Source organism: Halteromyces radiatus, assembly GCF_025201355.1.
Source record: "Halteromyces radiatus strain CBS 162.75 chromosome Unknown BX664scaffold_9, whole genome shotgun sequence".
Taxonomy (NCBI): Eukaryota; Fungi; Mucoromycota; class Mucoromycetes; order Mucorales; family Cunninghamellaceae; genus Halteromyces; species Halteromyces radiatus.
Window position 1 is genome coordinate 880,971 of NW_026251695.1, and position 27,392 is coordinate 908,362.

The following is a 27,392-nucleotide window of genomic DNA, read 5'->3' on the forward strand; positions in this document are numbered from 1 at the left end:
CTCTCTATTTATATAATTAACATATATATACATTATATACAAGCACATACATACACATATACATAAGTACATATATATGTCTATGATCTAGTATATATACAAATAGATGTGTCTGAGACAAATGTTATACTGTTGTATAATATTATTGTTCAAGAAGATGATGAGATCTATAATATTGTATCACATTCAATTCATTTGTGGGAAGAATTATCAACGGGAGAATATCTTGATTTCTTTTCAGTTTCTTACCAGAATTTTTTTTTTCTCACTGTCGCATTTATTTTTTTACCCCACTCCAACATATTTACCATCATTATACGTCATCATCATTCAATTGAAACGTGGTTTTATAATAATATTAGGTACTAAATTTTTAGACCGTAGAATCAAAGTAAAAAACAATACCAAAACGATGAATGGCATCAATCATCGGGAAGTAGAAGATCATTTAATTTTTTTTGGTTACATTCGATTTCATTTCTTTTTGTTCCTCCCCACCATTTGTCCCTCTACATTTTAACTTCAGGCATTGTGTAACCTTTCCAACTTTTTCATTTTTGTATAAAAGGATCAAAGTCCTTTTTCTTCTCCTCTTTTTTTTTTTTTTTTATCATTACTTATTCATTCAAACAATATGCTAATTTCATCCATTACCAAAGCATCATCATTATTATTAATGATGATTATAATGGCAAACAACTCAGAAGCTGCACCAAAGCTTCGTTCCTGGGAAGAAGCTCAAGGGTTGGCTACAAAACTAGTAGGTCAAATGTCATTGGAACAAAAAGTGAACATCACCACTGGAATGGGTTTCAACATTACTCCTTGTGTTGGTAATACTTATCCTATTACTAATCCTGATTTCCCTTCACTTTGTCTTCAAGATGCTCCTCTTGGAATGAGGTAAGATCAATCTTATTGATGATGCCGCCACAACTAACAAAAAAATTACTTATACCATTAGATTCGCTTATAATGTCACACTTGGTGTTGCTGGTATTAATGCTGCTGCTTCTTTTGATCGAAAGGCTATGTTGGAACGTGGTGTGTATATGGGTCAAGAATATTATGGAAAAGGTGTTCATGTTCAATTGGGGCCAGGTAAACCGAAGTTGCAAAAAAAAAGAAGAAAGTATGTTGAGCCATCATTTATAATCTCCCCTTTTTTTAGCCATGAATTTTATGAGAAGTCCCGAAGGAGGTCGTGGATGGGAATCATTTGGTGAAGATCCTTATTTGAGTGGTGTTGCCTCTTATGAAACGATCTCTGGTGTTCAATCTCAAGGGGTCATTTCTACTGCAAAGCATTTTGTTGCTAACGATCAAGAAAAGAATCGACATGAGGTAATGAAATAATCATAATAATAATATCGAACCTTATGAACATATTTTTATAATGAATGATTCATAGGAAAGCTCAAATGTGGATGATCGTACTATGCATGAAATTTATCTTTGGCCGTTTGCTCGCGCCGTCGAAGTAAGTCTAATAATGGAAACCTTAATTTCTCGAATGGATCTCCTAACTTTTTTTTTTTATATTCATTCTTTTTTTTTTTTTTATCATAGGCTGGTGTAGGTTCAGTCATGTGCTCATACAATAAGGTGAATGGTACTTCTTCTTGTGAAAATGATATGATGAATCGTATCTTGAGAGATCAATTAGGTAAAATGTGTGTAAATCATGAAAGTATTCACGTTACTCAAAAATTTTTTAATTTTTGATTTTAGGATTCCAGGGCTTTATTCAAACAGATTGGTGGGCTGCCATGGAAACAGTCCAATCAGCTAACAATGGTTTGGATATGGTCATGCCAGGAAATATGAATGCAACCGACAATTATTCTCCTTCTTACTATGGTCAAAACTTGGTAAATGCTGTAAAGAATGGGGAAGTCAAGGAGTCTACTGTGACGGATATGGCTCATCGCATTGTCTCTGCATGGTATAAAGTGGGTCAAGACGAGGTAAGGAGAAGAGTTTAGTCCCCGCTCAGGGGATTTATAAAAAAAAAAAAACTCACCTTTTTTTCTTTCTTCTTTTTCTTTCTTTACCAGAATTTCCCCAAAACCTCCCTTAATAGTTTCCACCCTACTGCCAAAGGATCTGTCAATGTAGAAGCCGACCATAAAGTCAAGGCACGTGAAATGGGTGCTGCTTCTGTTGTTTTGCTCACAAACAAGAACAAGATTCTTCCTCTCACCAAAGCCGATAACAGTATCTCCATCATTGGTAGTGATGCTTTCAGTGACCCTCTGTAAGTTTCAAAACTATCGAATGATACGTTTTATTATTTTCTAACCTTTTTGATTGACTTTTTTTTTCCTCCCTCTAACATGATTTATTTAGTTTATTTGATAGCAAGAAATGCTCTGACTTTGGTTGTGATCCTGCCACTTTAGTTCAAGGTAAAAGAAGAAGAAAAACCTGCATCATTTATACACATGACTTACTTCTTTATTTTATTTGATAGGTTGGGGTAGTGGTTCAGTGACTTTCCCAAGTTATATTGTCCCTGTAAGTTATCTTCTTTCATCGTCAAGTCTAAGGTTTACTAATCCCTTTCCTTTTTTTTTCATTGTAATGTCTGTAGCCAGTAGACGGTATTCAAGCTCGTGCTGGAAAGAATGTCAAGTTCCAAACAACGCGTGACAATTGGAATCTGGATGAAGCCAAGAAGGTCGCACAAGCTTCTGATATTGCCATTGTCTTTGCTAACTCAGACTCGGGGGAAGAATATATTACTGTAGATGGTAATGCTGGTGATCGCAATAACTTGACCTTATGGAATAATGGAGATAATCTGGTAAGAAAGAACAAAAAAAGAATACGATTGATGAAATTGTATAAAATTATCATACTCAATCATTCTTTTCGTGGAAAATAGATTCAAACCGTCGCAGATGCAAACAAGAATACTATTGTTGTCATCCATTCTGTTGGTCCCATTCTTATGCCTTGGATTAACCATCCCAATATCAAAGCTGTTGTCTGGCCTGGTAAACGATTAAAAAAAAAAAAAAAAGGATGGGACTCTTGGGATTGAAAGCTAGTGATTAACTATCCTCTTTACATTTATAGGTTTGCCTGGACAAGAAAGTGGTAATTCCCTTGCTGATGTCTTGTACGGTGATGTCAATCCTAGTGGTCGTCTTCCTTATACTATTGCTAAGAATCAAAAGGACTATGCTGCTGCAGCTACTTCTGATTTGGAGGTAAATAAATTGACATGGAAACAAAGAAAGGAAAAAAAAGTGGATGATGATGAGATGAATTAGATCCAAAATAAGAGATCATGATGAGGAATGAACGAATTTTTTTTTTAAGGAAACATACCCATCTATTTTTTTTTTATTTCTATATAGATCGATTATTCTGAAAAGTTGAACATTGGATATCGCTGGTTTGATGCCAAGGATATTGAACCTCTCTTTCCCTTTGGTCATGGTCTTTCTTACACCAAGTTTGATTATGGATCATTGAAGGTCAAATCTGACAACAAGAAGAATCAAGTGAATGCTCAATTGGTTATTCAAAATACTGGTAAAGCCGATGGTGCTGAAATTGTCCAACTCTATCTGTCCTTCCCTGAATCAGCTGGTGAACCTCCCAAAGTACTTCGTGGATTTGAAAAGGTGTTTGTCAAGAGTGGCCAGAAACAAACCGTCAGTTTTGAACTTTCCAAGACCGAACTTAGTATCTGGGATGTTGCTTCTCAATCATGGGTGATTCCTCATGGTCAATTCCAAATTCACGTGGGTGCCTCTAGTCGTGATCTTCGTCAAACAAGCTCTTTCACCTTGTAATATTGTGGTATGATCAATCCGTACATTTGATTAGATAAAGACGTTAATTTATTATTGTTAGTATTATTATTTTGTGTTTTTTTTTTTCCTTTATTTTATTTATTTATCTTCCAATAAAACTATGTATTGTACTCTTATTTGAACCATCCATGTGTTATCGTAAGCATGTTCATCCTACTTGCTTATACTTTTTCTTTTTTTTTTTCTTTCTAATATTAATGTCACGATCGGTATTGGTATTGGTGTTATGCAAGGACTGCTAAAACTGGTATCTTAACGGTACAGTGATCGATGAAAGTAAACAGGAGTTACGAGGACAAATATCAAAGCAATATGACATGATCGCAAGATGAATAACGATGATACATCCCCTTGGTAACGGGTAGGTGAAGGGAAATATCTTTCGATGTTATTTGTACTCAAATAAATATGTTCAAGTATGATGTCAATGCACATATTTATACTAACTACATAAGCAGACCAGGTACATCTATACCGATTCAAAAATGCTAGATCGGGATAAGTAATATTATGTCATTTACTATCCTTGGTATATCATAAGTCAAAACTCATCCTCGATTCAGACCTTTTCCTTCCCCTTCTTTTTTTTTTTCAGGCTTATCAGGATACCTGGGAGAGAATAAACTTGAAATAGAGTTGGAACAAAGTTTATGATTCTACTTCCCAGTGAACTTAGTTTTTTTCTTCCCCCCCCCTTTCTTTTTTTTTTCTTGCCAGTTTCTTTTTTTTTTTTTTTTTTTTTTTTTTTTGCCTTTAGATGGATAATGTAGAAAATGAATACTGTTTCCGCCAATATCACTCTTCAATGATGACTAGCATTTTACCATTGATTTCAATGGAACATATGGATGTAGTGATGACTTGCAATGGCCATGCTACCCAAATTGTACTTTTAGTACGAGGGAAAACTGGAGTAGGAGAGTGAGAAAAATGATGCCTCAAATCTAACATTCAGAATTCTTACTAATATACAAACTTTTTATAAAGGCAGATCCTTTTTTATTTTTTCTTTTTCTTTCTTCTTCTTTTTTTTTTTTTTAATTGAACAGAAGAAAAATGACGATTTTTTCATCCAAAACATCATCATTTTTATTGATGATGCTGATGATGATGATTGGTTTAATAGAAACTACATCTGAACTACGTTCCTGGGAAGAAGCTCAACGGTTAGCTACAGCATTGGTAAATCAAATGTCATTGGAACAAAAAGTAAATATCACTACCGGCTTGGGAGTCGGCCACGCTCGTTGTGTTGGAAGCACTTCTCCTGTGACCAATCCTGATTTTCCCTCACTTTGTCTTCAAAATGGTCCACTTGGTATGGCGTAAGTCCAAAAAAAAAAAAAAATTGCATCCATTTTCCATTCAACTCTCATCTCTTCTTTTTTTTTTTTTTTTTGTTAGACCAGCTTTCAATGTTACTCTTGGTGTTGCTGGCATCAATGCTGCTGCTTCTTTTGATCGAAAGGCTATTTTGGATCGTGGAATCTACATGGGTCAAGAATTCTATGAAAAAGGTGTACATGTCCAATTGGGTCCAGGTAAGTTGACATCAAAAAGAAAAAAAAAAAAAGATGCAAGGTATATTGGATTCAGTTTATTTTTATTTTTTCTTTCTATTTTAGCTATGAATTTTATGAGAAGTCCCGAAGGAGGTCGTGGATGGGAATCATTTGGTGAAGATCCTTACTTGAGTGGTGTTGCCTCTTATGAAACAATCACTGGTATTCAATCTCAAGGGGTCATTGCTACTGCAAAACATTTTATTGCTAACGATCAAGAAAAGAATCGAAATGAGGTAATGAAAAGTTTAGGCCAATATGAATTTTATTCATCTTTCTTTTATATGATTCATAGGAAAGTTCAAATATTGATGACCGTACTATGCATGAAATTTACCTTTGGCCATTTGCTCGTGCTGTTGATGTATGCAGGGAAATTCCTTTCTTGATTTGATCTCCTCACTCTTTTTTTTTATTTTATTTTATCATAGGCTGGAGTGGGCTCAGTCATGTGCTCATATAATAAAGTGAATGGTACTTCTGCTTGTGAAAATGATATGATGAATCGTGTCTTGAGAGATCAATTAGGTATATATATATTCTAAATCATTCAATGCATGATCGTTTATTCAAACTCATTTCTATTTTAGGATTCCAGGGCTTTATTCAAACAGATTGGTGGGCTGCCATGGAAACGATTCAATCCCCTAATAATGGTTTGGATATGGTCATGCCAGGGAACAGGGATCCAAAAGATAATTTTTCTCCCTCTTATTTTGGTCAAGATTTGGTAAACGCTGTAAAGAATGGCAAGGTCAGCGAATCTACTGTGACAGATATGGCTCATCGCATTGTCTCTGCTTGGTACAAAATGGGTCAAGACAAAGTAAAAAAAAAAAAAAAAAAAGATATGTTGAATGCCCGCCACTGTGAAATAGATAAAAACTCCTTATTTTTTTTTTATTTCCTTTTCTCCAGAACTTTCCCAATAGCTCCATCAATGTTTTGGATATGACGCCGTTAGGATCCATCAATGTGGAAGCCGACCATAAAACCAAGGTGCGTGAATTAGGTGCTGCTTCTGTTGTCATACTCTCAAACCAGGATGACATTCTTCCTCTTTCAGAAAGCAACAACAATATCTCCATTATCGGTAGCGACGCCTTCAGTGATCCACTGTAAGTTAAACATTTTGAACAATATATACTGTTGCAAGATCTTTGGAACTGAAATTGTGTCTGTCATGATATGTTTAGCCTCTTCAACGTGCTGAAATGTGCTAACTTTGGTTGTGACCCTGCCACTTTGGTTCAAGGTAAGTTATTATGATATTCATTATTGATTGAACATTAATTCAACTGCTTATTTCTTTTAACTTGTTTTGTTTGATAGGTTGGGGTAGTGGTGCGGTGATGTTCCCTAGCTATATCGTTCCTGTAGGTAGCCAAACTCATCAATGTTGCTATCTTGATCTGAGTTGACTTTTTTTTTTTTTTTAGCCAGTAGACGGTATTCAAGCTCGTGCTGGAAAGAATGTCAAGTTCCAAACAACACACGACAATTGGAATCTGGATGAAGCCAAGAAAGTCGCACAAGCTTCTGATATCGCCATTGTCTTTGCTAACTCAGACTCGGGGGAAGAATATATTACTGTAGATGGTAATGCTGGTGATCGCAATAACTTGACCTTATGGAATAATGGAGATAATCTGGTAAGAAAGAACAAAAAAAAATATGATTGATGAAATTGTATAAAATTATCATACTCAATCATTCTTTTCGTGGGAAATAGATTCAAACCGTCGCAGACGCAAACAAGAATACTATTGTTGTCATCCATTCTGTTGGTCCTATTCTTATGCCTTGGATTAACCATCCCAATATCAAAGCTGTTGTCTGGCCTGGTAAACGATTAAAAAAAAAAAGATGGGACTCTTGGGATTGAAAGCTAGTGATTAACTATTCTCTTTACATTTATAGGTTTGCCTGGACAAGAAAGTGGTAATTCTCTTGCTGATGTCTTGTACGGTGATGTCAATCCTAGTGGTCGTCTTCCTTATACTATTGCTAAGAATCAAGAGGATTATGCTGCTGCAGCTACTTCTGATCTGGAGGTAAACAAAGTGACATGGAAATAAAGAAAGGAAGGATATGCATCGAGATGGAATGAATTGAATAAAAAAAAAAGACCTTCGATTTCTTCTTCTTCTTCTTCAAGGATGAGCGAGGTATATTTATCTATTTTTTTTATTTCTATATAGATTGATTATTCTGAAAAGTTGAACATTGGATATCGCTGGTTTGATGCCAAGAATATTGAACCTCTCTTTCCCTTTGGTCATGGTCTTTCTTACACCAAGTTTGATTATGGATCATTGAAGGTCAAATCCAATAGTAAGAAGAATCAGGTGAATGCTCAATTGGATATTCAAAATACTGGTGAAGCCGATGGTGCTGAAATTGTCCAACTTTATCTATCCTTCCCTGAATCAGCTGGTGAACCTCCCAAAGTACTTCGTGGATTTGAAAAGGTGTTTGTCAAGAGTGGTCACAAAGAAACCGTCTGTTTTGAACTTACCAAGACTGAACTGAGTATCTGGGATGTCGCTTCTCAATCATGGGTGATTCCTCATGGTCAATTCCAAATTCACGTGGGTGCCTCTAGTCGTGATCTTCGTCAAACAAGCTCTTTCACCTTGTAGTATTGTGGTATGATCATCCGTACATTTGATTTAGATAAAGAAGATGTTTATTACTATTGTTATTATTTTATTTGTTTCCCAATAAAACCATTGTACTTTATAGTTGATCATCAATGATTATCATGGTAAAGATGATCATCCTACTTTTTTACACTTTATAAACTGTTGATCGAATCAGGAAATAAACTAATTTCATTTACAACGTTAATTTCGGCCTAGAGTTGATATCGGTGAAATTCCGAAAGTAAAAAGAGAAAAAAAAAATCCTGCATGAAACAAAATATTTTCTTTCTTTCCCTTTTTTTTTTTTTTTTTCTCATTGTATCCAAATAATGACTAATCCCATTCCTCAACCTCATCCTGTTTATGAACAAACTATTGCCATCATAAAAGAGAAAGGCTTCTCTGTGAAGACAATGACTCTTGATGAACTTCGTGGTTTTGGTAAGAATTGTGCTACCTTTCTGACGACCATTGTTCCTGAAGTTGCTCCTTTGGAAACAAAACGAATCTCTATCAATGTTGTCGGACAACCAGCTGAAATCGACTTGACTATACTTCGACCAAAAGGAACTGAACAACAAGTGCTTCCTGTAGCTATTTATTTGTAAGTTATTGTATTTCGATAAATAGACATACCAAAAGAAAAAAAAGTGGGGAACTCATAGTATGCTTTTACATTTTATATATCATAGACATGGTGGAGGCTGGTGTATAGGAAGTCTTTTTGAAGCTCAAAAGTTTGTTAAAGATGTAAGTCCTAAAAAAATGCTTTTTTTTTTCATTCGTCTATAATCTCTGTTTGTTTGTTTTTGCTTTGTTTGTTTCGTAATAATAGGTTGTCGTCAAGGCACACGTTGCAGTGATTCATGTAGAATATAGTCTTAGCCCTGAAGTCAAGTATCCTGTAGCTGTGGAAGAATGTTATTCGTCTATTCTTTGGATATATGAAAATGCTGCGTCTCTCAATGTTGATCCATCCAAACTTATGATTTTTGGTGACTCTGCAGGTAAAAGAATAAATCTAAAACTAAAATACAAGGGAGACCTTTATAACTTTTTTTTTTTACTTGATTTTCATTATAGGTGGGAATATGTCAACTGTTGCAACTAGTAAGTGAAGAGAGAGAGAGAGGAAGAACCCAAAGTATGATACCAATTTCTTCCATTTCTCCTTTTTATATATATATATATATATGCTAGTTCTTTTGAAAGAACGCGGTTATGGTCATGTGATCAATCGACAAATCTTACTTTATCCAGCTGTGGCACGTTTTCGAAATCAGTATGACTCTTACCATCATTATGGCAACGGCAACTATACACTTTCTCATGATGAAATAGCGTTTTTTGCTGCAAACTATCATGGTGAAAATAGCAGAGTACAACTGGAAGGAGGAGACTGGACCTATGGACCGGAAGAAGTCAGTAATGCACCCATTTTGGCCACTTTGGAACAACTCAAGGGATTACCGCGATGTTTAGTGGTGACAGCAGAATGCGATGTCTTGCGGGATGAAGGTGAAGAATATGTACGACGACTCACTGAGGCTGGTGTAGACGCTTGTGCTGTGCGCATCATCGGAGCGACCCATGGCTATCTTACTTTGGCTATTCCTGCAACCATTCAGTATACTCAAACTCTCAATTTGGTTGTTGGATTTATGATGGAATGTAGTTAGCTAGTTGTACATTTTTTGGTTTATGGTAGTAATAGTGCATGCATATATTTTTATTTTTTATTTTTTAATAAACCTCCCTCTTGTTTTTATTTTGGAAAATCAACGATTATTATGGATTTGTATTTTGTTTATTTGTATGAAAGATGAATGATGGCTGATAAATGATGATATGATTGTATGACATTGTGATGATGATAACAACAATAACAACAATGATAACAATATTAATGAGAGCATGAATATAAATTTTATTAAAAAAGAAAGAAAAGAAGTATAGGAGATAATATACTTATAATATAAACACTGACTAAGACAAGCACTAAACTACTACTAACAAAAAAGAATCACTACAGCAAGGACCAGATGAGAGAAAAACCAATCAACTTAAAAAAAAAAAAAAGAATCGTCAACAAGGTACCTTTACATAACTTGTTTGTCTTTCTTGTCCATTTGAGCCTTGTCGTATGATCCTATAGCCTATCAAATCCAATTTGTCCTGTACGCGCTTGACATAAAAAAAAAAAAAAAAAAAAAAAAAAGAGGAGAGAGCGAAAAGAAAAAGGAAAAAAAAATGGGAAAGCAAATTTTGATTTCTTATAGCCAAATGATTTAAAACCTCATCCTTTTACTTGGGGACAGAATAGTTTACAAATATTTATTTATTTATATGTTTAAACTAATCAATTCTAATTTTACTATCTAAGGAGGGAGATTACTATATTTTAATTCTCTGCTAAATGTTTCCACTTGTCAGTAAATTTGACACCATTACCAAAACTATTGAATACTTTGGTTATTTCACGAATATTGTCTTCACAATGGAAAATATCTTCCATTTTTGCAGTAAATTCAGCAGCAGGAATACAACGATCCATCATACGTTTTTCATAGGCAGTGAAAGCAGCACGTATATCTTGATGTTCTTTAAATAATTCTTCTGATAATTCAATAGTATCCAACATGGCATTGTTCACACCCATACCAGCAAAAGAAGGTATTACCTAGATAAAAAAAAAAAAAAGTGGGTTAGTCATTCATTTTTTTTTTTTTTTTTTTTTTTTTTTTTACTTACATGAGCACTATCACCAATCAATGTAATAGCAGGACGATCATCATCAGTATCCTTGGGTATCCAACGTTCGTTCAAAGTAGATCTATACATTAATCCATGACAGCGTCGAATGGCAAATAGATCTGTTTTCTTGATTAAATCCAAAAATAGAGCATCATAGTCCTCATAGATGGATAACAAAGCAGCACGGAAACTTTCATTATCACCTGTATCGATACCATATGTTTTTGTGAACCATTCTTCATCATCAGCCTTGAAGGAAGCAAAATAAATCAAAGTACCATCCCCCTTTTGTTGTAATCCTAAAGATCGACCGCGTGATCCAAATCCCCATAAACTTCCTTTGTTCACTTTTGCCAACAATTCAGGACATTGATTGACAGGATCCAACATTTCACCTTGAATTAATGTCACACCGCTATAAGTAGGTTTGGCCATACTAGGTGATATAAACGCACGTACCTTGGATGATGCACCATCAGCACCAATAATGGCATCACAATAAACCGGTTGATCATCACCCTTGAAGTACATATGGTAACCACGACCGTGTGGTTCGATCTTGATCATATGGCGGTCCCATATCACTGTGTCTGGTAGTAATGAATTGACCAAAAGTGTCCTTAGATCATTACGATCCAATTCCGGATGTTCTGGTACTGACTTTTCCCATACTTTATCGAGGTCTTGAGTATACAAAGTATAAAATCCACCTTCAGTTCTTGCCACAGCATCATATTCTTCTCTTAATCCTGCCTTATCAATAAAGATTTGCCCAGAGTCCACATGGAGATCCAAGCTACCACCACTGATGCGTACACTATTGTTAATATCTCGTTCATACACCTTGACGGAATATTGTTGATGATCATCCCCTTTTTGTAATAATCTCGCCAATGATAATCCACCGGGTCCAGCACCAATAATTGCAATATGTTGTTGTTTTGTCATTTTGAAAGATAAATAATAATAATAAAAAAAAAAAAAGAAAAGAAAAGATCAACTATTTTGATTTTTTATATTTATATAATCATATTCGGTTTTGTAGCCGATCTGAATCAGTGCTGGAAAAAAAATAAAAAAAAAAAAAAATAAAGTTGCATCAAATCTGAGACTGAAATAAAAAAAAAGGATAAAAGATGGTCCATCATCCACCGGACATACAGCCGTGTATATAGGCTTAGCGTGTTACTTTTTTTTTTTTTTTTTTTACTGGAGTACAGTAATAATCATAACTATTTGTGTGTGTCATTTTGTCTTTTTATATCTTTCATATCTCCTCATGTGTATTACTGTATTCTATCGAATAATCATCCATCATCATAACGATACATAATGACATTTTTGCTATCTCTGGTTTCAATTCAAGAAAAGAAAGTATGGATTTTTTAAATGGAAGAAATATATATTTTGAACGATGAAATAAGATCTATCAAGAATCATAATAAAAGTATGGATTGAGATGAGCATATATATAATTGTACCTTGTCATTTTTTTCTTTTCTTGGGCAAAGGCAAAAATTTGTATTTTTTTAAACTCATTCATAGAAATTTAAAGTTTCAAAAAAAAGAAAAAAATAGAAAAATCACTTTTCTTTTGTTTTCCTTGGAAAAAAATAATGTCAAGCGCATTTGAAAGCTTTGTGGCAGTACACCAATATCAACTAGGAGCCATTCCAGAAGAACTATGGCAGGTAAAATAATAATAATAATAAAAAGTTGTATTTTTTTTTTACTAAATAATCTTGGAAGCCTTTATTCATGAAACTAGGTGAAGATTATCTTGATGCAGGCTCAGTTATGGAACTTCATTATGGTGAACCTTTAGAAGGTTATTCTCTTCATTTGAAATCAGATAGTACTGGATTGGATAAACACAGGTAAGTATCTAATTTTATAAAATCATTAGTTAGTAATCAAGTTATTTACTTAGTGATATTTATCTGATCGATCATGCTTGGACAACTACACCAGAAACGGCAAGAAAAGAATTACGCGAAAATGAAGCTCTATTGGAAAGATTAGAGAATATGATGGATGTTGAAAAGGAAGAAGGTTGGGTGGATGAAGACGAAAGTGACGAGGAAATGGAACACAATCATGACATTATTTCCATGGTGGCCGAACAAGCAAATGTATCTTTTGAAAAAGCAAAACAAGCACTGATAGATGAAAATTATGAAGTGGTGAATGCTATTGCGGTAAAGATCTATGAGGAAATGATAATGAGAGATGTTTATTCATTTTTTTTTTTTTGGGTAGAATTTGACTATTGATCCTGAATTCCAGAAAAAAGCGGATGAATTACAAGACCAAGTATTGGGACAATTAATTGCTAGTGGCAAGGCTCAAGAAAAAGAGGATAAAGTCAAGATAGAAAAAGAAGAGAAAAAGAAACAATGGATACAAGATTGGATGGAACGTCGCGTTAGTAGAGTATACAACAAAATGTGGTCTTTTATTCAAACTTATTCCTATACTGTATTGAAAACCGATGGTCAATCAGCTGCACAAACCGCCTTGTGTAAGTAAAAAAAATATATATCCTATCACTTACTTATCATTTCTAATCATTCATTTTTTTTTTTGATTTTATTTTGATGGTATAAAGACGTGAATGATGAAGTGGGTTCTGCTATCTGCCATTCAACTGAACCAAATATGATGTGCGTTCCTTTTATTTTCTCTCGTGGTGCTTCTGGTATGATACCTTATAGTATTTTGTTTCCCATCCGATCCATCAAACCTGGTGATTTGATTTCTTGTGACCTTCTTCCAAAGGCTATGACCGATCGACAATGTGATAAAACAGCATATCTTTATGCTTTCAAAGATCGTATCTCGCCTCAAGACCAGCAACTACTCGCTGATTCCACATTGATCAAAGAAGCCTATGAAGTATTTGCCGCTGCATTGGATAGTAACAAGACTATCAAACATTCTGATATTGACAATAAAATTACTCAAATGGACGATGTTCAGGCCGCTCTCAGCTCATCATCATCAACTACAGATATAACCAAAGTATTTACGGATATAGACTGTGTACGCTTAGGACTGACATTGGACAATATACAATGGGTTAGTTCCCCTGATCAAGCGGATTTCGTTTGGACTCGACAACAACAACAACATAAATTCAGCAATGAACAATGTCTCACCCATCGGGGTTTCTTATCTCAATTGTTGCGTCAAACTTATGGTATCAAAACAGATGATTGGTATCCAACTGTTTACGATTTGAAAAAGGAATTGGCCGAATGCGTAGGTGATCATTTACACCGGCTCACTGATCAACAAATTCCATTTTGGCTTACTCAGCCTTATGAAGACGACCATTCAAACCGCCGTATCATCACATCACTACCTGAACTGATTCGTCAATATGATACTCCCATGATCCCTCAATCAGCCCAACGGTACATCACTCGACCTTGTCTTTACAATGGCAAAAAGTTCCACCTTCGCTTCATAGTAGCACTGCGTCATCTAGCCTCATCTCCTCCCACATGGTTAGCTGCTGTTTACAACAACAAGTTTTGGGTTCGTCTAGCCAATAAGAAGTACAAGATAGATGATGTCGAAGATATGGACCGTCAATATCTTTCTGACAGTGGCTATTCTATGACCAGTTTAGATCATACAAGTTTTATTCGTCATATGGAAAAGGAAAATGTACAATGGAAGAATATTAAAACGAATATTTACAAAGTGATCAAAGGTAATAGAAAAAAAGAAAAAAGAAAAAAAAATGAAAAGAAGAACATATATAGTTACTCAATGATCCCCCCTTTTTTTTATATTATTTAATGCTATGCATATGTATGGTTAGATGTTCTATATGCGGCAACCATTCAACATCAACGGCTTGGTCTGGCACCTGGAAAGGACTGTGATGAAGGTGCATATGGTATTTATACATTTGATATCATGTTGACAGATAATTATCAACCTATACTTTTGAATATTGAGGCTACACCAGATTGTGCTACTGCCTACAAGGTAACACCAAAAAAAAAAAAAAGAGAGAATCGAATCTAAACCCAGACTCATATCTTTTTTTTTTCTTTTTCTTTTAGGATGATGGCAATATTATCAATAGTTTATATTCAATATTACATGGAAATTTAGATGTGGTTCAAAAAGAGCTTGTAGATAGTTTTGTTTTGATATGATGATTCTTCAATAAAAAAAAACATGATATAGAGTGATTTTAGTTTGTTAGTTCTATATGATGATGATGATGAAAAAAGATGGTGTCATGTATGTGAAAGGTATGTGTGATAATGAATAGTAATAATAATAATAATTAAAACATCTTTGGGCATGAAGGAAAGGTTTTGAACAGAAAGATGGATTTCAGGGGTGGGAAAAAAAAAGTTTATTGAAAAAAAAAGGAACTCAGTCATAGTCATTTCAAGTCAATAGATAAAAAAAAAAAAAAAAATTTTAGAGTGAATGGAGAGGATCATCAGATCAAATAATTAGAATGATGATAGACAGGACAATAAAATAATAGAAAGAATATGTATATGTGTATATATATATTTTTTTTCAATTTTTTTTTTTTCATTTTCATCAAAAATAAAAAAAGAGACAAAGATAGATCAAACGTACAGATATCAAAAAGGAAGGAGAAGAAATAAAAAGAATAATAATAAAAAAGAAGGGAGAGAATGAAGTTCTACAAGAAAAGAGAGAGGAGTAAAGATGATGTATAATAAGGAGGACTAAATCTAAAACAGGGGAGAACTAAAAAAAAAAAAAAAAAAAAAACCTAAGCATCATAGATTTGAAGATCCTTATCGCTATTTCCTTTCTTGATAGCCAAACCAAGTTGTTCATTTTCAGCATCAAAGGTGGTATAGAAAGCATTGGTAAAGGGAACACCAAGCACCCAATCAGTAGTAGAAGCACCCTTGGCCAAAAGAACTTCACAACAATCACGATCAGCATCAATTTCACGAGTCCAGTATTTAGCAGGCAATTGAACCACCTTGTTTTCCAAAGTCAATTTCAAAGGAGGAAGGTCCTTGATTTCAGAACACTTGACGCTATAAGTACCAGACTTTTGATAGAACTTGCCACCATAGGTTTTCTTGAATTCATCGGCTTGACATTTAGGCATGATAATATAAGGACTAGAGGTACTGATGGCAGCAATAGCATTGTCTTGTTGAGGTAAAGGAAGTTCCTTACCGATCTTGGCGTGTTTAATACATACATCCCAGTTCTTGGCACCACCATTCTTGTTGTCGGCCAAAGGTAAGTAATTCACATCACCTTCGATGGCAGATTTATCAATACCACCAATCACAAGATAACCAGCAGGTTTTTGTTCTTGAGTATTGTGTCGTTTGCTGAAACCAAAACCACCAGAAGTCACACCACCAGTATTACCAGTGGTACCACCATTAGAAGGAGAAGTAGTAGCAGGAGGAGGAGTCGTTGTACCATTGGTAGCAGGAGGAGGAGTAGTAGTACCATTGGTAGCAGGAGGAGGAACAGTACCAGTAGAACCAGTAGAACCGGTAGATCCAGTAGATCCAGTAGAACCACCGTTTTGATCAAAACCAGCACCATTATCAGTAGTGTACATACCGAATTGAGAGCTACCTACACCAGCACCTTGTTGATAAGCATTGGGCACAAAGGCAGAAGGAGGTAAATCATCACGTTTAGCAAGATGACGACTAGAACCAAGAGTCAACTTGGTGTTGTTGAAGTTAACGGAGGGACCAAGACCGAGATAACCATCAAAACCGTGATCGAAACCACTCATACGATAAGCACCACCAAAAGGCATGTTGTGAACCTTGATACCAGAGAATTCTACAGTATCCAAGTAAATATGAGTGTCAACACATTCATCACCATATTTGACAGAGAACTTTTGACCGGTAGGTTTGCTGGTAGTAGATCGTCTAGCATAATAAGTACAACGGTCGAGACAGTTTTCGGTTTTACACTAACAAAAAAAAAAAATAGGGGTAAGATGAATCATTCTTTGGCTGTGCTGAATATAAGGGGATGAAGTGAAAAAAAAAGATAGATGATGACAAAAAAAAAAAAAAAAAAAAAAGAGGAGAAGAGAAAGAAAGAGAGAGGGGTCGAGAGGAAAGGGGGTGAAGGAGTTTTTGTGTATTTCTTTGTTCTATTTGGTATAGACTACTTACTCTAGATCCACGAACCCAAGAGTAACCAGAAGCTATAATGATACATAAAAAATAAAAGAGTAATATTAATAAATAAATAAAAAAAAGTTTGACTCAATATATAATAAACTTTACAAGTATCGAAAGCAACAGTGAATTCTTGAGGAGGAGTACCAATTTGAACAGTACCAGCAAGCTATCAAATAATCATCCATCAATCAATCATTCTATATATATTGTTTATTTTATTAGGATGACTTACCACACCATTGTCAAGAGCTTTACCAGCAGCTGAAATAACACCATTAGAACGACGATACAAAGGAACCTTGTATGGTTCAGGTTCAGCAGTTACTGAAAGAGCAAGTTGGGCGATAGCAGCCAAGGCGAGAAGTGTAGTACGCATGTTATTGTTTTAAAACGATTGTGTTGGGTATGTAATAAAAAAAAGTTGATACAAGGAATGGAAGGATGATGGTACAAATAATAAAAAAGAAGAAAAAAAAAAAAGGTCGAGGTCGAGAGAATATGTTAGGTTTCGCGTAAAATCGACGTTTGGTCTTTTCTTTTCGTCAGTTGATAAAAGAGGGGTGTTTGTATTTCTTTCGACTAGATCGTTTGCTAAGCGATAAAGTTAAAAAAAAAAGAATAAAGAAGAAGAATAAAGAATATCTATTGAAAAAAAAAAGAAAGAAAAGAAAAGAAAAGAAAAGAAAAATAAAAAAAATAAAACTAAAATAAAATAAAAAAAAAAGGGAGGAAATGGACGAAAAGGGAAACGCAAATTGAGGGAGTTTGAAACTATGGTGAATCTATTTAATATGATTGGCTAATCGAGTGGACAAAACTAATTACCTGAGTCTCAAAATTGGTAAGTTTCTATGGGATCCCAAAAAACTTTTTTGATATTCCTTAATTACTGCTGCTATTTTTGTTTTTTTTATATTATTATTTTTTATTTTTTTACCTTTTTATCTTAGTAACCATCTTGATAAAAAATTTTACTTAGGGAATCTATTTTTTTTTTATTTATCTAGATTCTTTATACTATTTTTATTATTATTAGACTTAGTTTCTTTAGTCCAGGGGAAAAAAAAAAGGACCTGAAACGGATTTGAAATACCGCATCTACTTAGAGCCAAAAAATCATATTTGACCTTGGCATAAAATAACGAATGATAAGAATAAAGCAAAATAATGAAAAAGCAATAAGACACGTGGACTATAGAAGATACATTGGTCTTTTTTCTCTAGCCTCTTGATTTTTTTGTTTGGTAAATCAAAAAAAACATATTTAGAAATAATGTGGCCGGTGCCTGCTTATGAGTCGAGACTTTTTTTTTTTTGTTTTTGTTTCTCTTTTTGTACCACTTTTTTTTTTTTCATTGTTGAGGAACAAGATGATGATGATGACAACCTCAAAGAAAATGCCAAAAATAGAATCCATCACTACTCTTTATACTTCATACTAGATCCCTTTTACATCTTTAAACTAGTTTTTTTAGCATAATGATGACTTTAATAAGGCAACTAAAAAAAAATAAAAATAAAATAAAAAAAAGGTACTACCTTCTCTAAAGTCTTTGGTAATACAAACTTCAATATGTAAGTATATTTAGGGAGAGATGGCGGGAGTAAAAAAAAAAAAAAAAAAAAAAAGTGGTGATTTTGAAAAAGAGAAAGACAGGAAAAATATACATTAAAACATCAATACCCAAACTCATTCATAAATTATTAGAATCTAACCAAATCTAGTCATCTGTCGAGCTCAAAAAAACAAATAATAATAATAATAAAAAAAAAAGGGCACATTATGCTTCTTTGGCCTGGACATCACTTGTGTTGGAAGCACACCTTGAACCTTGTATTTAAATTCATTCGAATCAATATTAAAAAAATTACATAAGTATGATTGCTCATTTTTTCAATACATTACTGTAAATTACCACGTTATTATTATCATCATCCTCTCGTTTGGTTTTCTGAATAATCTATTTATAGTGATGACTTTTGATGAACCATAATCTTGCTTGATACTTCTAGTCATACATTCTCATATAATATAGTCTTTCATTGAACCTTATCATCATTATCATCGTCAATCGTACCAGTTTTTCCTTCGCCCTTTGACTGCGCTACGTTCTCTTTTTTGTAAAGATATACCGGATAAGGTCTTTGAGTAAGATCCAAAATTAGTCCTATTTCATTTTAGCCACACATTCCCATTTTTGTCGTGCTAAAAACATCCTCTTCATCGTTTTTCCAAAAACAAAATCAAATAAGACTAGATAAAAAAAATAGCTTCTTTTTTTATTATGTCCATCATAATAATCAACATGTACATTCAATAACTAAACTTCCTTCTACAAATATCACTACCATATTCCATATATTCTTTCCGGGTAACAAACATCTGTTGTGATTCGGACTTACTTAGATTGGAGAACATCCTTTGTCCGCCCATCCAAGCTGCGATAACAGGTCTATGGTCATCAACCAAAAAAAAAAAAAAAAGGTATTAGTAAGGCACAATATAATTTTTTGGATTCATCATCCTTACTACTACTTACTCTATTGGTGTTGTCACCCGGATGTCAAATATACTTGGTGCCATCTGTCTCAAATCCGTTTCTCTACCAATACATATATCGTCAATATCATTATTCATACATGCAGATATTATTAATTCTTCATCTTACATTCTTTGCTGATATCCATTAAACTTGGCATTCCCACCAACAAGTACAATATTTGCATACAAAAGTCCATGTAGTTCTAATAATGAAAAGTAAATTAAGTATGAAAAATCAGTCATGAAAAGATGAAAAGAATCAGTTTTTTTTTTTTTAAAAAAAAAAAAAAAATACCTGGATCGCATGCTTGGATCGATTGCATAATGGTTTCCGGGATGCCAGCTTGCTGCATACCAATGTCTGAAGGATGCATCAATAATTCGGGTATCATAAAGCGTTCATTATTCATCACCAATACTTGATCATCATCATTTGTTGACATCTTGATCTTACTGTTCTTGCTTTGCATCTGATGAGGTCGAACATGACCTCTAGTTGTTGTGGTGAAATCAGGTAAAACGAAATCTTGTACAATCGTATTCTTTGCACCATCTAGTCTAATAGATTGAAATATATATATATATATATATATATATATATTTGATGGGTATCTTTCATATTATTGTTTTTTGTTTTTTTTTTTGAAAAAAATTTACCTACAAATGTCTAAATCATGCATGGCATTTTGTGATACATAACAAGACGCTTCCTTGACATCGTTAATAATATAAGTTTCTTCCATCATGTCGTAATATCTAAAAGAGACAGTTTCCTTTAATTGATTTGTCAATAATTTCCCACCCACATTAATCCTATTTATATATATATATATATATATATAGATATATAGAAAAATAAAGATCAGAATAAAATTATACAATAAGCAAGTATCCTAATTGTTACCTTCGAATAGCTTTGGTGATTGGTTTTCGTTGAAAAAAGGGGATAATATGTGTAAAAGAGTAACCAGAGTCTACAATCAAAGCACAATCAGGGATACTGTTTGTTTGAATATCGCCACCAAAAAGTGAATACCAATCGTTATAGATGCAAAGTTGAGGTCCTGTTGTTCTATAACACGACTGAAATTCATATTCTTCAAAAATAATCTGATCATAAGCTTCTTGAATCGAGGTCAAGTTGAAAAGTGGTTCCGTAATAATAAGTTGAGTGTCTTTGGTATCTATCTAGGATAAAAAATATGTACATTTTTAGTACAACTCTATTCCGTACATATTATATATATCCCCCATATCTTACCTTGACTACTTGTTTGAAGACGCGATCCCATATTGTTCTTTCCAAACCCCAATTGGTCAGGTATCCCTAATAGAATGCATTATTAAAGATCCATAAATAGAATCTTATTTTTTTTTTTTTTACCTTTTCAAAAGCCAAGCGATATAAAAGTGACGAGAAATCAGTACATTCATCTACTTGATCAGCTATATAATGACGACGATCGTTTCTTCCACGTAAAATGACATTTGGCACGATTCTACAATATTAAAAAAAGAAAAAATATGGAAGTATTAATAAGACCAATTTTTTTTTTTTGTTAGATTGATAATTACTTGGGTAAACGGTGATGAGCTAAACCAACTTTCATTGTTGACGCACCATTGTCTAATATTAAAGTTTTGGTCATGAGAGAGAAAAATAAAAAAAGACGGCGTGATATGAAGAGGGAAAAACAAAGAAGATGGTTGAAAATGCGGCATTTCAAAACGAAAAAAAAAATCTCTTGTGTCCTCATATTGAAATGATATTGATAGTGTCATGATTATGTGAATAATATTGGATGATATGTAATTATTGTTATTAGGGTGATGAAATAAAGGGACGCTTGGTAGTGAAAGATTGGTTACCATCAGGTTTTGATGATATAGAAGAAAACAAGGAAAAACAACTTTTTATTATTCTCTCTGTATCTATATTTTCCATTTATCCCATTCTATATTATTCTTTTCAATTACGGAAGGAACTTCAAACCAAAATCATTGTAATTATTCATTGATGAATCAAGAAATGGATAAAAAAAAAATACTCCTTTGGCCCAATTTTAAAAATAATAATAATAACTGTTGACATTTGGTAAGATCAGGTTGCAGAAATTGGATCTCTTTCTTTTTTTTTTTTTTTTTTTCTTCTTCTTCTGATAATATGGTCATTTCTACTTAAAAAAAAATCAAGCCGATCAAACCGAAACAATGGTAGTATGATTGGACAGGTTTATAGTCTTCTTACTTTGGAAGCAATGACTGCGGAGTATCAACCATTACTATCAAAAATCCCATGATAGACAAAAAGGTCAATAAACGATTTGTTTTTCCTTTTTTTCTTTTCTTTTCTTTTCTTTTTTTTCTTCACTCCTTTTTTTTTTTTTAATTTCATCAATATGGCTAGAACCAAACAAACTGCTCGTAAATCTACTGGTGGTAAAGCCCCCAGAAAACAATTAGCTACCAAAGCTGCTCGCAAGTCTGCTCCTACTACTGGTAAACAAATAAATAAATAAAATATGAAAAAGGAACATGATTAAACATATTCACATTTTTCTTTTTTTTTTAATCAAGGTGGTGTGAAGAAGCCTCATCGTTATAAGCCCGGTACTGTTGCTCTTCGAGAAATCCGTCGTTATCAAGTAAAAAAAAAAAAAATTGAATGGAGTGATGATATATTGTTATGAAGGAATCACTTAACTTAAAATTCATCCTTCTTTTTTTTTATATATATTAGAAATCCACCGAACTCTTGATCCGTAAACTTCCTTTCCAAGTAGGCTAGAAAAAAAAAAAAAGAACACAATCTTCCTTTGATAACAAAGATACTCATTTTTTTTCTTCTTCTTCTTATAGCGTTTGGTACGAGAAATTGCTCAAGATTTCAAGACTGACTTGCGTTTCCAATCATCTGCTATTGGTGCTTTACAAGAAGCTGCGGAAGCTTATCTTGTCTCTCTCTTTGAAGGTAATAAAAAAAAATTTTATTTTTTATTTGAAACAGAATTGGAAAAATGACTAGTAGGACTGCGGTTAAGATGAAAGGATCATACTCATTATTCAAATATTGATTCATTTGTTTAGACACCAATCTTGCTGCTATCCATGCCAAGCGTGTGACTATTCAACCCAAAGATATTCAATTGGCTCGTCGTCTTCGTGGTGAACGATCTTAAGTGAAATAGGAGAATACATTTTACTCTCCTCAATTTTTATATCTATTCTACTTTAGTATTTAGTTTACTTTTAGTTTAGTCGATCAACTATTTATATATATGTATATATATATGAAAGTCATATTTTTTTTTTTCGTTGTTGCTATTTCTATTCATCAATAAAGGAAAACAAATATGATTTGTATCAAACAAAGGAAAAAAAAACCTATTTTTTTTTTATTTTATAGATAAATGTATATAGAAGGACAACTAACTACCAAAAAAAGATAATATCATTGGATCATTGATGATTTTCAGGAATAGGCCAAGTAGTATGAGGATCATGTTGATATCGATCATAATGTTGTTTAAAGTAAGTCCAACTAGAGACACCGCGGACTTTGGGATCAAAGGATTCAGGAGCTTGAGAATAAGATGGCACAACATGTTCGATTTCATGACGAAGTACTGAGCTCTTCAAAGCATGATAATCTGATCCTGGAGGTAGTTTGTAACCAGTACAATGATATACCAAATAGCAACCACCATTTTTACTTTGTTGTTTTTGATATTGTCCCATCTTCATAAATGGGGCTGGAGGTGATACTCGAGTCCAGTTAATATCCACTTGTTCAATCGTTTCCTTCTTATATAGTTCATCGGTGGCACATCTAAAGGTAAAACATTCCGCCGCTGTTATCATCATCATCATCATCAAATATATCAAAATGAGTTACTTGACAAGTTTCCCTAATTTCTTTTTTATTATTATTATTATTTACCTTGATACATCTTTGTAGAATCATAATCATCATAAATACCATCTTCAGTAGCTAATGGGTTAGGATAAAATAAGGGAATCTATTAGAATACGCATCACCAAAATAAAAAAAAAAAAAAAGAAGAGAAAGAATGATTAATCAACAACTTATTTTTACATAAAAAGAAATACTTTTCTTCTTACCTCGGTAACAATAGCAGAAGTTGAGCCGTAAGGATTGGTATTGATAGTCAAAGGAGCTTTAGCAGGTAAAGCCATTTGTACAGGGTCATTGGCAATGTGGATGACTGGTAAATCTTTTTCCTTTGTCCATGGATTATCCCAAGTTTCCAGTTTTTTGTTCTCATTATCTGGTGACAAATAATAAGTAAGTTCTCGACTGGTCATCTTGAGTTGTTGAGTGTCCTTGTCCACCGAAGCTTTGGCCACATTCATACCAACGACATTGAAAACCTTCTTGGGAGGTTCTCCAGGTACAAACGCACTATGCAAGAAAAAAAGTAATTTTTTTTTTGTTTCAACATATCATCACATATATAACATTCGCTTGTTTGTCACTTTTTTTCATTGACTTACAATACAGAGCCCTGCCATTCGAAAAAGGTGTCTGCTGTAGGGTCCGTTGCATAGCGTAAACGTAGGAATAAATCGCCAATGGTACCAGCTGGTTGATCTATAATAAGAATAATCATAATAATAGTAGCGTTAGTAATAATAGTAGTAGTACAGGATCGATTAGTATAAAATGAGAAAACAGAATATGGTGATATCATACCTGTACTAGCCATTTCTGAAATAATGAGAATCAAAGAGAGAGAGAGAGAGAGAAAAAAAAAAAGAGAGAGAGAGAGATAATACGAAATCCCCGCGCCAAATGTTTTCTTTTTTCAAATTCTCGAACCATGCAAGGTCTTATTGATGTAACACAGCCTGGGTTTTTCATAGGCACCTTATTCACAACACAGCATCATTCAAAATGACATCATAAAAGTGAGGATTTGAATGTTTGTTCCCCCTTACCTTATTGTTCCTGCATAAGAAAAATGAACAGTCGACACTTGATGCATGTAGTAACGCTTGTTCTGAAGGATATCACACTCATATGAAAGTGTGATGGAGGAACATGCTGAAATCAAATGGAAGACATCCCTTGTCATTGATCAATTGAAACAAACCAATGCTAATCAGCACTCAATTTCAATTTGACATCTGACAGTTAACAGGGAAATTATCATCATTATAATATATATATATCGTCATAAGAATAAGAATGATCATAAGAATAATCATAAGAGATATCATATGAACCATAGAGTCAAATCACGTCAAATTCGAAAAGTATATTTACACAAGCGCGTTTATTGTATAATTGGATAACATAAGAGTTGGGGGGTATGAATGTATTAAAGAGTATCTATAACTAACGATGAATAATATAAGATGTACAAAGAGAGAGAGAGAGAGAGCGAGGGAGATTACAACCAGTTGGACAGAATCCATCTTTTTTGTACGGACCAGGGTAAAAGCCAAGTTCCCCAGCCTTTATAGATAACACGACCATAAAATCGACGTTGACAACCGATAGTACCAATAATAAACAAAGTGAAAGGATAGACAAACAATAGTTCCAAGATGCTAACCAAAAGCCCATATAATATCCATCCTATCCTTGCCACTGAAAGAAAGTAAATAGAGAAAGAAAGAAAAAAAAAAGTTATTAGTATATTAATCAATTAAACAAAAAAAAAGGGTAATATTATTAAATATAAAGTCACAGTTCAACTCTTCTCTTACCAGTAATACCCAATCCTTGTTGTAAGATCATATTACATAGTCTTAAACTAGTGCCACCTGTCGCTGAGAAAATAACTAAGCGCCAAGTCCATACCATGTAATACATGAGTGTGCCATCATGAACTATCGAAGGAGGTAATGGTGGTAAAATAACTGAACGTGATTCGTCATCAATGACTGTTATAGATGCATGCCGAGGAAGTAAAGGTTCAGTCTGAGGAACAGTCATTGAAAAAAAAAGGGAAGGAAAAAAAAAAGGAAAAAGGAAAAAAAAATGTATGAGATTGGAAGGTAAGGAAAAACAAAAGCTTTTGATGCTTAGGGTTTTAAATACCGAAGAAACAAACAAAAGATAGGGAAAGTAGGTAACTTTTTTTTTATTATTTATTTATTACGGGTAACTTGAAATGATAGTTAAAAAAAAAGTAGAAAGAAAAAGAAAAAAAAATCTATAAAGGTAAGCTATTAGAAAGTATGCTATCTATGTTATAGCGCCAAGTGGCCTGATCTCTTGTGTGGATAAGTATGGCGGAAGGAGAAGAGGTACATCGAGTACGCTTACGTTGAGAAGGATCATCGATCAATGCACGTTCAATAATCCTTGTTTTAATAAGATGATCATCAGTGGAATGGATAGAAAGACCTTGAATGGACCATGTAACAAGATCAGTACAATGTTGTAAAATCTCGGATACACCTTGAACCAAATGATCATCATCATCGATCATGTGATGATGATACACCATCATTGCATGATTAGTGGCGGTTGACTTGTTACAGACATGAAGGGTTTTTAAATGTGGACAAGATTGGCTGATGGATTGCCATGGGTTAGGTGAGAATAACCAGTCAGGATCGCAGTCTGTCAATAACAAATGATGCAAAGAGGATGGAAATATTTCTGATGATGGGAAAAGTAATAGGCTTTGCTTTCGATCATATTGTAATATAATACCATGAAGATGTATCGAACGTAGATGTGTATCATCAAATGGCGTGTTGTTGATCCATTGACGTAGTAGTTGACAAAATTCGTACTGTAGCAGCTCTGAAGTGCAATGATGTATACCTAGATGATATGGTGTGGGTAATGTCTTTAGCCACATCCACCATGTCTTTGATTGTTGTTGATTCCATCGAGGTAGATTATGAATGGTGATTGAATGTAGATGAGGAAAAATAACATTATGACGCATCAACTGAGAGAAGAAATATCTCATAGTCTGGTCGTTGTTGTTATGGTAACGACTGTGTTTGAAATCAAGTTTAAGTGCACGGACATAAGTTGCACAAAGCGAGAGTAGTTCCACCGTAGCATCAGCAACATCGTACAATTGTAAGCATGCATCACAAAAATAGGAAGACGCATCATCATTATTATCGCCAAGTTTTACTTTTTCTTTGGTTGGATGATAGAGTGATTCAGAAGTGATAGATGTAAAGCCATCAGTAGAGGAAGCGGATGAGGAAAATGGAATGAATGTTGGTTCATTATACAACGTGCTTTTTCTTCTCTGTTGATATTTTGTATTAAGAGAGGAAATAGAAACCATCTTTTTTATTTTTTTATTTAAAGGGGAGACAGATTTGATCCATTTCGTGATAGGGGATGAAGATAAAAAAGAAGTATAAGGTGATGTAGAGGGAGTAGTAGAAGAACGTCGATGACATGAATGCTGAAACAATTCGTTGGAAGAAGGATGATTGTGCTGTGAGGATAGAAAAGTCATGTCAATAATAACGATTTTTTTCTGTTGAGCATGAGACAAGTTAAACCAGGTTAATTTTTCTACAAGATGACTCAAAGGTGACATTGATGATGATGATGATGATGATGATGTAAAAGGTTGAATGCATAAGACTGAAGGTAAATAAGGTAAAGATGCTTTGTACCATTGTCGATTTACAAGATAATAACTACCAGATGAATTTTCTTTATCATGTAATAATGATAAATAATAAACCACTCTATCTATAATATTACTTTGATTCATATTGTAGAATGGTAAAAAAAAAAAAGTAAGAAAAAAAAAGTGAAAGAAAAAGAGAATAAGTAACCTTTTTTTTATGGATTCTTTTTTTTTTTTTTTCTTCAATGCAATGATCTAAAAATGGAATGGAAAGTGGTCATAATAGATCATTTAACT

General features: G+C 33.7%; 12 protein-coding genes across 12 annotated transcripts; 6 read left to right on the forward strand and 6 right to left on the reverse strand.

Moving 5' to 3' along the window:
- Positions 1-658: 658 nt before the first annotated feature.
- BX664DRAFT_286590 (glycoside hydrolase superfamily) lies at positions 659-4,015 on the forward strand. The gene is made up of 13 exons (XM_051541711.1): positions 659-903; positions 965-1,101; positions 1,172-1,344; positions 1,412-1,480; positions 1,570-1,666; positions 1,732-1,967; positions 2,058-2,257; positions 2,350-2,408; positions 2,474-2,517; positions 2,594-2,806; positions 2,888-2,999; positions 3,082-3,215; positions 3,366-4,015. The coding sequence occupies exons 1-13, from the start codon at positions 677-679 to the stop codon at positions 3,804-3,806; spliced, it is 2,142 nt and encodes a 713-aa protein (XP_051396791.1). The 5' UTR covers positions 659-676; the 3' UTR covers positions 3,807-4,015.
- A 922-nt stretch (positions 4,016-4,937) lies between these two features.
- Positions 4,938-8,228, forward strand: BX664DRAFT_362182 (glycoside hydrolase superfamily; the record flags this gene model as incomplete). The annotated part of the gene is made up of 13 exons (XM_051548293.1): positions 4,938-5,152; positions 5,232-5,368; positions 5,453-5,625; positions 5,685-5,753; positions 5,821-5,917; positions 5,980-6,215; positions 6,308-6,507; positions 6,586-6,644; positions 6,722-6,765; positions 6,829-7,041; positions 7,122-7,233; positions 7,310-7,443; positions 7,591-8,228. 13 exons carry the CDS (start codon positions 4,938-4,940, stop codon positions 8,029-8,031), a joined length of 2,130 nt encoding a protein of 709 aa, XP_051396792.1. The 3' UTR covers positions 8,032-8,228.
- Positions 8,229-8,447: 219 nt separating this feature from the next.
- Positions 8,448-9,713, forward strand: BX664DRAFT_269422 (alpha/beta hydrolase fold-domain-containing protein; the record flags this gene model as incomplete). The annotated part of the gene is made up of 5 exons (XM_051541051.1): positions 8,448-8,638; positions 8,727-8,784; positions 8,870-9,041; positions 9,118-9,144; positions 9,235-9,713. The coding sequence occupies 5 exons, from the start codon at positions 8,448-8,450 to the stop codon at positions 9,711-9,713; spliced, it is 927 nt and encodes a 308-aa protein (XP_051396793.1).
- A 706-nt stretch (positions 9,714-10,419) lies between these two features.
- Positions 10,420-11,740, reverse strand: BX664DRAFT_342265 (uncharacterized protein). The gene is made up of 2 exons (XM_051547109.1): positions 10,786-11,740; positions 10,420-10,714 (listed from the first exon to the last, which is right to left on the reverse strand). The coding sequence occupies exons 1-2, from the start codon at positions 11,734-11,736 to the stop codon at positions 10,436-10,438; spliced, it is 1,230 nt and encodes a 409-aa protein (XP_051396794.1). The 5' UTR covers positions 11,737-11,740; the 3' UTR covers positions 10,420-10,435.
- A 650-nt stretch (positions 11,741-12,390) lies between these two features.
- BX664DRAFT_208269 (uncharacterized protein) lies at positions 12,391-14,788 on the forward strand. Its single transcript, XM_051540151.1, has 5 exons — positions 12,391-12,479; positions 12,538-12,665; positions 12,719-12,986; positions 13,048-13,309; positions 13,397-14,788. Exons 1-5 carry the CDS (start codon positions 12,405-12,407, stop codon positions 14,593-14,595), a joined length of 1,932 nt encoding a protein of 643 aa, XP_051396795.1. The 5' UTR covers positions 12,391-12,404; the 3' UTR covers positions 14,596-14,788.
- A 499-nt stretch (positions 14,789-15,287) lies between these two features.
- Positions 15,288-17,600, reverse strand: BX664DRAFT_389013 (aspartic peptidase domain-containing protein). Its single transcript, XM_051549514.1, has 4 exons — positions 17,203-17,600; positions 17,076-17,136; positions 16,962-16,993; positions 15,288-16,753 (listed from the first exon to the last, which is right to left on the reverse strand). The coding sequence occupies exons 1-4, from the start codon at positions 17,344-17,346 to the stop codon at positions 15,563-15,565; spliced, it is 1,428 nt and encodes a 475-aa protein (XP_051396796.1). The 5' UTR covers positions 17,347-17,600; the 3' UTR covers positions 15,288-15,562.
- Positions 17,601-17,767: 167 nt separating this feature from the next.
- BX664DRAFT_342268 (uncharacterized protein) lies at positions 17,768-18,466 on the forward strand. Its single transcript, XM_051547110.1, has 2 exons — positions 17,768-18,179; positions 18,239-18,466. The coding sequence occupies exons 1-2, from the start codon at positions 18,116-18,118 to the stop codon at positions 18,448-18,450; spliced, it is 276 nt and encodes a 91-aa protein (XP_051396797.1). The 5' UTR covers positions 17,768-18,115; the 3' UTR covers positions 18,451-18,466.
- A 760-nt stretch (positions 18,467-19,226) lies between these two features.
- On the reverse strand, positions 19,227-21,265 carry BX664DRAFT_303279 (actin family). Its single transcript, XM_051542475.1, has 9 exons — positions 21,088-21,265; positions 20,897-21,011; positions 20,774-20,839; positions 20,417-20,700; positions 20,170-20,325; positions 19,808-20,070; positions 19,640-19,715; positions 19,511-19,573; positions 19,227-19,423 (listed from the first exon to the last, which is right to left on the reverse strand). The coding sequence occupies exons 1-9, from the start codon at positions 21,159-21,161 to the stop codon at positions 19,285-19,287; spliced, it is 1,236 nt and encodes a 411-aa protein (XP_051396798.1). The 5' UTR covers positions 21,162-21,265; the 3' UTR covers positions 19,227-19,284.
- Positions 21,266-21,886: 621 nt separating this feature from the next.
- On the forward strand, positions 21,887-22,896 carry BX664DRAFT_342273 (histone). The gene is made up of 5 exons (XM_051547111.1): positions 21,887-22,011; positions 22,090-22,157; positions 22,253-22,291; positions 22,372-22,483; positions 22,600-22,896. Exons 1-5 carry the CDS (start codon positions 21,912-21,914, stop codon positions 22,689-22,691), a joined length of 411 nt encoding a protein of 136 aa, XP_051396799.1. The 5' UTR covers positions 21,887-21,911; the 3' UTR covers positions 22,692-22,896.
- BX664DRAFT_342274 (uncharacterized protein) lies at positions 22,897-24,289 on the reverse strand. The gene is made up of 5 exons (XM_051547112.1): positions 24,227-24,289; positions 24,028-24,124; positions 23,635-23,935; positions 23,453-23,531; positions 22,897-23,363 (listed from the first exon to the last, which is right to left on the reverse strand). The coding sequence occupies exons 1-5, from the start codon at positions 24,237-24,239 to the stop codon at positions 22,972-22,974; spliced, it is 882 nt and encodes a 293-aa protein (XP_051396800.1). The 5' UTR covers positions 24,240-24,289; the 3' UTR covers positions 22,897-22,971.
- A 501-nt stretch (positions 24,290-24,790) lies between these two features.
- BX664DRAFT_342275 (uncharacterized protein) lies at positions 24,791-25,528 on the reverse strand. The gene is made up of 2 exons (XM_051547113.1): positions 25,247-25,528; positions 24,791-25,127 (listed from the first exon to the last, which is right to left on the reverse strand). Exons 1-2 carry the CDS (start codon positions 25,472-25,474, stop codon positions 24,927-24,929), a joined length of 429 nt encoding a protein of 142 aa, XP_051396801.1. The 5' UTR covers positions 25,475-25,528; the 3' UTR covers positions 24,791-24,926.
- A 112-nt stretch (positions 25,529-25,640) lies between these two features.
- BX664DRAFT_342277 (uncharacterized protein) lies at positions 25,641-27,262 on the reverse strand. The gene has a single exon (XM_051547114.1). It carries the CDS (start codon positions 27,237-27,239, stop codon positions 25,695-25,697), a length of 1,545 nt encoding a protein of 514 aa, XP_051396802.1. The 5' UTR covers positions 27,240-27,262; the 3' UTR covers positions 25,641-25,694.
- Between the last annotated feature and the right edge of the window lie 130 nt (positions 27,263-27,392).

Coding starts and splice junctions, on each gene's coding strand:
- BX664DRAFT_286590 (XM_051541711.1), top strand. CDS start 677: ATGATGATTATAATGGCAAACAACTCAGAAGCTGCACCAAAGCTTCGT. Junction 1,968..2,057: donor ATAAAGTGGGTCAAGACGAG/GTAAGGAGAAGA, acceptor TTTCTTTACCAG/AATTTCCCCAAAACCTCCCT. Junction 2,258..2,349: donor GATGCTTTCAGTGACCCTCT/GTAAGTTTCAAA, acceptor TGATTTATTTAG/TTTATTTGATAGCAAGAAAT.
- BX664DRAFT_342265 (XM_051547109.1), bottom strand. CDS start 11,736: ATGACAAAACAACAACATATTGCAATTATTGGTGCTGGACCCGGTGGA. Junction 10,715..10,785: donor TGATTGGTGATAGTGCTCAT/GTAAGTAAAAAA, acceptor TTTTTTATCTAG/GTAATACCTTCTTTTGCTGG.
- BX664DRAFT_208269 (XM_051540151.1), top strand. CDS start 12,405: ATGTCAAGCGCATTTGAAAGCTTTGTGGCAGTACACCAATATCAACTA. Junction 12,480..12,537: donor TTCCAGAAGAACTATGGCAG/GTAAAATAATAA, acceptor TAATCTTGGAAG/CCTTTATTCATGAAACTAGG. Junction 12,987..13,047: donor AAGTGGTGAATGCTATTGCG/GTAAAGATCTAT, acceptor TTTTTTGGGTAG/AATTTGACTATTGATCCTGA.
- BX664DRAFT_389013 (XM_051549514.1), bottom strand. CDS start 17,346: ATGCGTACTACACTTCTCGCCTTGGCTGCTATCGCCCAACTTGCTCTT. Junction 17,137..17,202: donor AAGCTCTTGACAATGGTGTG/GTAAGTCATCCT, acceptor ATTATTTGATAG/CTTGCTGGTACTGTTCAAAT. Junction 16,994..17,075: donor CACTGTTGCTTTCGATACTT/GTAAAGTTTATT, acceptor GTATCATTATAG/CTTCTGGTTACTCTTGGGTT.
- BX664DRAFT_342268 (XM_051547110.1), top strand. CDS start 18,116: ATGATAAGAATAAAGCAAAATAATGAAAAAGCAATAAGACACGTGGAC. Junction 18,180..18,238: donor GGACTATAGAAGATACATTG/GTCTTTTTTCTC, acceptor AAACATATTTAG/AAATAATGTGGCCGGTGCCT.
- BX664DRAFT_303279 (XM_051542475.1), bottom strand. CDS start 21,161: ATGACCAAAACTTTAATATTAGACAATGGTGCGTCAACAATGAAAGTT. Junction 20,840..20,896: donor ATCGCTTGGCTTTTGAAAAG/GTAAAAAAAAAA, acceptor GCATTCTATTAG/GGATACCTGACCAATTGGGG. Junction 19,716..19,807: donor GATCCAAGCATGCGATCCAG/GTATTTTTTTTT, acceptor TTTCATTATTAG/AACTACATGGACTTTTGTAT.
- BX664DRAFT_342273 (XM_051547111.1), top strand. CDS start 21,912: ATGGCTAGAACCAAACAAACTGCTCGTAAATCTACTGGTGGTAAAGCC. Junction 22,292..22,371: donor TCCGTAAACTTCCTTTCCAA/GTAGGCTAGAAA, acceptor TTCTTCTTATAG/CGTTTGGTACGAGAAATTGC. Junction 22,484..22,599: donor TCTTGTCTCTCTCTTTGAAG/GTAATAAAAAAA, acceptor TCATTTGTTTAG/ACACCAATCTTGCTGCTATC.
- BX664DRAFT_342274 (XM_051547112.1), bottom strand. Junction 23,936..24,027: donor GAATGGCAGGGCTCTGTATT/GTAAGTCAATGA, acceptor TTTCTTGCATAG/TGCGTTTGTACCTGGAGAAC. Junction 23,532..23,634: donor CTTCTGCTATTGTTACCGAG/GTAAGAAGAAAA, acceptor GTATTCTAATAG/ATTCCCTTATTTTATCCTAA.
- BX664DRAFT_342275 (XM_051547113.1), bottom strand. CDS start 25,474: ATGACTGTTCCTCAGACTGAACCTTTACTTCCTCGGCATGCATCTATA. Junction 25,128..25,246: donor AACAAGGATTGGGTATTACT/GGTAAGAGAAGA, acceptor TACTTTCTTTCA/GTGGCAAGGATAGGATGGAT.
- BX664DRAFT_342277 (XM_051547114.1), bottom strand. CDS start 27,239: ATGAATCAAAGTAATATTATAGATAGAGTGGTTTATTATTTATCATTA.